The sequence below is a fragment of the Carlito syrichta genome, unplaced genomic scaffold (genome assembly GCF_000164805.1).
Source record: "Carlito syrichta isolate Samal-C Ts95f unplaced genomic scaffold, Tarsius_syrichta-2.0.1 Scaffold304360, whole genome shotgun sequence".
NCBI classification, from domain to species: Eukaryota; Metazoa; Chordata; class Mammalia; order Primates; family Tarsiidae; genus Carlito; species Carlito syrichta.
Genome location: NW_007248456.1, coordinates 315707 through 322519, shown reverse-complemented (window position 1 = coordinate 322519; position 6813 = coordinate 315707). Strand labels below are relative to the sequence as shown.

At 35.1% G+C, this 6813-nt stretch overlaps 1 protein-coding gene across 4 annotated transcripts in view; it reads right to left on the bottom strand.

Annotated features, from left to right (window-relative positions):
* Nucleotides 1–4977: 4977 nt before the first annotated feature.
* Nucleotides 4978–6813, bottom strand: part of OSBPL8 (oxysterol binding protein like 8) — a 193490-nt gene continuing 191654 nt past the window's right edge. For all 4 annotated transcript variants that reach the window (XM_008059784.1, XM_008059787.1, XM_008059786.1 and 1 more), the window contains one exon: nucleotides 4978–5206. In XM_008059784.1, coding sequence (XP_008057975.1) covers nucleotides 5074–5206 — 133 coding nt within the window. In that variant the 3' untranslated portion in view covers nucleotides 4978–5073. The remainder of the gene's footprint in view (nucleotides 5207–6813) is intronic.

The following is a 6813-nucleotide window of genomic DNA, read 5'->3' as shown; positions in this document are numbered from 1 at the left end:
AGCTACCCTCACAAAAAAGAAAAAAAAAATTAAAAATTAAGACTAACTTAGTCACCATGTTATATTGAGTCATTTGATCACAGTTTGCTCTTTTAAAAAATTTTATTTAGAATGCCTACTTGTAGAAGTTAGCATAATTTTACAGATTATTAGAAAAATTCAGTTCTTTTTTCTCTGCAAACATTTATAGTAGGTTAGGAATAATAGATTAGAAATGTAATACATTACAAAACAGTAGCCTATGACTATCTGTACATTTACTATGCACCTTAAGGAAAAGAATTTGACAGTGTGCTGTACTTACACTGCAGATAACACTGTTATTCTGTCACACAGAACTGACCAGTGGTAGTGTTTGAATTTATAAATGGCCATTAAACAGAATATTTAAACATGTATATTTAGCATGCTAAAAAGTGAAAAAAAAAATCAACTGAAGTTCTGTGGCTCATCAGTTCAAATGTTTCATGGCATTTTTTCTTTAAATGGAAAAATTTTGATATTGTAATACTAAAATAATTTTACATGATAAATGCAGAAATAAAATTTCCTAAATATTTTAGAAAGCACATTTTGTCATGGATTTCTTGTGGCTCTTCTAAATATGTTAGTCATATTATTAAGACACTGGTCCTATACAATTTTAACAATCCATCTTCAATTAAAAACTGTAACAAAAACAGAATGCTAAGAGTAACAAAAAGAAAAGTATACTTTTCTCACAGGATAGGTAGAACAAAATGAAACCAAATTACATAATAATGGCAGGTTATACATTTGAAAGAATCTCTTTTTCCAATTAGTCAAATAAGATAGAGGTTGAAATGTAAACTTACTGATTTCTGTGGGGTTTCCCCCATTGGTTCAAATGGGAAAATTTGATATAAATGCTATTATTTTATTTCTGTATTTTAAACATAATTCACTATAATCTGCAGTTTCATGTATATGGCTCATCAGTAATGCCATCATCACTGTATGTCAAATGAAAAACAAAAAAACCCCTACTCATTACTCACTAGAAATGCTAGACACTGGAAAAAATTGAATTTTATACATTTGTTTTCTTAAATTTTGACTAAGATATTCTTCAAAAAGTTAAAACTGCCTTCCACAAAATTTTGTGTGTATATGGCACAAGTTGACACCCAAAACAGTGTGAATTCCATCGAAAAGGCACTGTTTACAATACACAGAATATTCTACTATAATATTAGAGTGAAGAATATATTTGAAATAGGTACATAGACAAACTCTTACAAAAGTGTAGCATTACTGTTTAAATATACTATAGCTATATAAAAGGAAATAAAGTGACACAGAAATGACCCTTTTATGACAATTATGCCTATAAACACTTTGAATCATATTATGGTTCTGTAACACATAAATGACAAAAAATATTTTCTTAAAGGCACAAAAGCGTGAATACTAAATGAGGGTTGTATTTTACAAGGCCAACTTTTCAATGGAATGCAGTTGCCAACTGAGCTATGCCGAAGACTACACTGTACCTTTATAAGTGATACAAAAAGTATTGACATGAAATACAAGCAAAATATCTATTGCTGAAACTTACTTAACATTTCACATGCCCTATTTATTGTTTTTTTGTTTTGTTTGTTTGTTTTTTTTACATATCCTGGACCAGCTACATCTTACTAAATGGAAGATACCTGATGGCATAGTACATTTAACAACTAAAAAGGAAATGCACATCAGTAATTATTACTCAGTTAAATTTTCATGTGAGAAAATAAAATGTTGGTAAATGAAAAAAAACTGGTCATAAGGTTATAAATCCTAGAAACCATCATGAGGTTCTAAGACAATTGGGAACTATATTACATTATGACTCCACATATGAAGGAAGATTACTCTCAGGTAAAGAACATTCAAAGTAATTACATATTATGGCTACAAAGTTAATTATGTATTTTAAAGATTCACATAACTAAGCCTAGTATAAGCACTGATCTAAAATTAAACCACCAATTCCTGAGTTTCGTGTTCAGTTCATAGGAACTTGTACAACTAAAAGCATAGGGGACTGTTAGATTAGATATATGCTTTTAGTGTATAAGAAACAGTCATGAATAACCCTGCTCTTTCTTATGAAACAGTTTTTGACTCTTTGGGTGAGAACCCATAACATGTCTTAAAAAGAAATTTTAAAAATAAAGTATCTAAGCCGGGCTCGGTGGCTTAGCCTGTAATCCCGTGCCTTTGGGAGGCTGAGGTGAGTGGATTGCCTGAGCCCGTGGGTTCGAGACCCGCCTGGGCAGTGAGACCTCATCTCTACAATAAATCAAAAAATCAGCCGGGCATGGTAGTACATGCCTGTAATTCCGGCTACTTGGAAGGCTGAGGCGGAAGGATCGCCGAAGCCCAGCAGGTCGAGGCCGCGGTGGCCAGGAGCGGCCACTGCACTCCAGTCTGAGTGACAGAGACTCCAACTCAAAAAAAAAAAGTATCTAGTCTTAGAGGATACTCATACAAATAAAACATTATTTGGACCAAATGAAAATAACTTACATGTGGATAAGACCGAAACCCTAAGAGGTGGGCTACCAACAAAAAATTTTAGGTTTTCAGCCGGGCTCGGTGGCTCAGCCTGTAATCCCACACCTTTGGGAGGCTGAGGTGAGTGGATTGCCTGAGCCCGTGGGTTCGAGACCCGCCTGGGTAAGTTGGCGAGACCTCATCTCTACAATAAATCAAAATGAGCCGGGCGTGGTAGCACACGCCTGTAGTTCCAGCTACTTTGAAGGCTGAGGCAGAAGGATCGCCGCAGCCCAGCAGGTCAAGGCTGCGGTGGTTGGAAGCGGCCACTGCACTCCAGTCTGGGTGACAGAGTGAGACTCCAACTCAAAAAAGAAAAAAAAAACAAAAAACTTTAGGTTTTCAGGGCTTAATGATGAAATTATTTTTGTGATCAGTCAAACAAGTTATATGTAATATAAATTAATACCAATTTAAACCATAAAAAAGATCAAATTGTACAGTATTTACAATTATCAATGAATAGGCAGATGAGCATTAATAGAATGTGAATACAAAAATTACACTGACAAATATGAAATACAACTCCCCAAAAAACATTTGTTCTAATGTCATGAAAATATGGGTACATGTACATCTTATTTATGCTTTTATCATTTTAAAAAATAATTTCACATGTACATATAGAATACAGCATTATTTTGCCAACAAAACATGGGGCATGGTTCTTCACAGGATACTTCAGATGGCTAAACTGGTTAGGAAAAAAAGCAACCTCTTTTTATCATTTTAATTTTCACAATTTAACAATCATCCCTTGATTTTATATTTATCATGGCATGAACAGTCAGTTGTGATATCTCACAGTCTCTTCTTAGTCAAAGGCAAGTGTGGCAAGAGCAATTATTCTCTCTGATCTTCACTGTCTTTAATAATCATTTCAAAATCGATACTTTCAGGATTCTGAAACATACTTTAGGACAACATATTCCTAAACTTAATTACCTTGGCAAAAATTGCTTTTGAGGAATATAAATACTTATGTAGAAACACAAAGTCAAAATATTAAACTAAAGAAACAAACAAACAAAAAAATTAGGAAAAAGTTTGCTGTAGTTTGAAAAGGAATCTTAAAGATTGGGGTTTTGCCACAGAAAGAAGTTACTAAGAACAGAGGAGGATAATAAGGAATTAAGCTTCAGAACTTGATCACTCTTTAGATGCTCATCTTATTGCACATTGTAAAGAAACCAATTTTAATGTACATATAAAGGCCACCACACAGTGTATTTTCTTACTGCCTTTCTCTTTTTTGGCTTTTGAAGTAAGATATTGATTATAATATTTTTTGTATTCTACTTATTCACTGAACATACTAGAAGCTAAATGGAAACTAAAATAATGAAAAAACATGAATTATCAGCACTTTATATGCCCTATAAACATCTTTAGAATTTGGCCTGTGTTATGAGCCAGCTGAGTTGAAACGAAACAAAACAGACAACAATTTTGACCACACTTTTTCAGCAAGTGGTTAAGGTGGTATAATCAATCCAAGGAGTTATATACCTGTTTTTAAAATATTGATGCACACATAAGTGCATATATATCTGTATCTATAAATATTAAAGGGATTAAAAAAATCTTGTGTAAGCTGGGCTCGGTGACTCAGCCTGTAATCCCGTGCTTTGGGAGGCTGAGGTGAGGGGAATGCCTGAACCTGCGGGTTCGAGACCTGCCTGGGCAACTTGGCGATACCTCATCTCTACAATAAATCAAAAAATTAGCCAGGCGTGGTAGCACGCTCCTGTAGTTCCAGCTACTTGAAAGGCTGAGGTGGAAGGATTGCCGGTGCCCGGCAGGTCGTGGCTGTGGTGGCCGGAAGCGGCCACTGCACTCTAGTCTGGGTGATACAGTAAGACTCCAACTAAAAAAACAAAACAAAAAAAAAATCTCGTGTAAACCTTTTAAAAAGCAATTTGCCATCTGTCTCTCTATATATATTCATTTTGACCAATCACACTTTTTTCTTTCTGTTTCTAAGAAGACAACCGAGCTGGGTGCTTTGGAAATAGTTTTAACAGTACAATGTATTGAATTACTTATGTCTATTATTCCATCATTTCTCATTCTAATTCCATTTTGATAAAAGTTTTTTGCCTGTATTATGAAGAAAATAGACTATTATACATATATTTATAAGATTGATAGCATTTTTGTTATGAACAATGTTAATATTATACCTCAGAACATACTATGGAATACAAAGACTACTGTCAGGTACATAAGAGACAATTGTGCCTACATGTGGATTTATTATACTCACATATAGACCACATTCTCACAAAAGCTGCAAATGTCCTGGCACTTAACACATAGCTCACTTTAATAACCAAATAGGATAGCTCTTGTTTCAGGTTGAGGATAAAAGATATGAAAGGTCAATATCTCTACAATTATCTCCTAAGTTTTAGAAATATTGCGATTTTTGATAAAGACCAAACCAACTTGAACATTGGTCCCTGGCCAAATCTGATTATTTCTAGTCATTGAATCAACTGTAGAGAACTCCTACTTAAACATGAAGTTTATTATGACTTGAAGCAAAATTAGGAGGAAAATGATGAAGTAGTCTTTTTGTTGCAGAAAATAATCCGTGGCAGGTGTACTGGAAGCTAAATGATTTCGAAGAGCCATAATATTTCTACAAAAGTAAGCAACAACAAATTGAAATGTTATCAACAGAACTCACAATTTGTTCTTATATGGCCACAGATCATTTAATTACATTATCTTGCTAGTTCAATCAATTATCACTACCAAAACAGGAAGCTGATTATTCTACTTGAAGCCATTATTAACCTTTGTCTAAATCTAAGTTCCACAGTGTATCAAGCAAGTTATTTAATGGTATGCATCAGATATGACTGTTGAAGTTGATGATATAGAAACCCATCACCTCTGTTAACAGTGGGATAAAATTTTTTTTTTTACTTAGTTGGCTCACTAAGGTTCTCTTATCTTTGCAGAGATACAAGATAGAGGCAGAAAAAAATTCTATATTTCCCAGGAAAAAATACAACAGATTTCATGACATTCCCAACTTAAAGAATGCTCTACAGCCTTTTCATATATTAACAGAACTAAAATGTTAATTTGGTCATTAAATGAGCTTATACTACAAATGTTTTTGGCTAAAAAGGACTGACAAGTGGAGCATCGTTTCTTTTTTGGATTTATATTATTAAAAGTGTTTTACCAGCATAAAGAGAGAGAAAGACAGGAGGGTAAAATAATCAAGTACGCTAATTAATTTATAAATATAACTAAATCAGGATACTTGAGCACTTTATATAAGGGCTGATGATTCCAATATGCACAAGACATGCTCCATGCTTAAAAGGAGCTTGTGGCTAGGCACAGTTGCTCAAGCCTGTAATTCCAGCACTTTGGGAGGTCAAGGTGAGAGGATGGCCTGAGCCCACAGGTTCAAGACTAGCCTGGGCAACTTGGCAAGACCTCATCTCTACAATAAAGCACGTGCATGCCTGTAGTTCCAGCTACTTGAAAGGTTAAGGTAGAAGGATCGTTGGAGCCCAGCAGGTGGACGCTGGGATGACTGTGAGCGTGCCACTGCACTCCAGCCTGGGTGATGGAGTGAGACTCCAACTCAAAAAAATTTAAAAAAAACTTGTAGTCCTTTAGACTCCTTTAGGACAGACAGACACACACAATAACAACTCTGTAGTGTAATAAGTGCTCAAAAGGCATATGCACAGAAATTATGCATGCTGAGTTGAGAGATTACTTAACTCTATACGACAGGACAGGAAATTAAAAATGTTACACAAGGGGTAGCATTTGAACTTGCTTCTGAAGGATAAACAGAAATTTTCTTTAAGGGCAAGGTGAAAAGCAGGGCAATCTAAGAAGTGGTTCAGTGTGGGCAAAGTTCCAAATATGGAAGAGCCTAGTGCATTCTGGTAGATGTAAGGAGTTGCAGAAGACTGAGGCATGGGCTGGATGCAGTGAAACAGCAATTAGATGTAATCCATGAGATTTCCAAGAACAGAGAACTTGCTTTTTTAAAAAAATAATCAACCAGAATATCTAGTACTGAGTACTGAATAAAAAAAGAGCAGGTGGGCTAATATTAAACATTTTTAGCAACTGATATAGCAAAGGAGGAAACCAGTCTGAACACATGTGAGCCTCAGCCATGGAGTAGGATCAGCACCTTTCTCCTCCAAGGAACCTCCCCAAGTATTAATAACTTTTAGTTGCTGGGCTGCGGGGTTGTGTGGGGGGGGG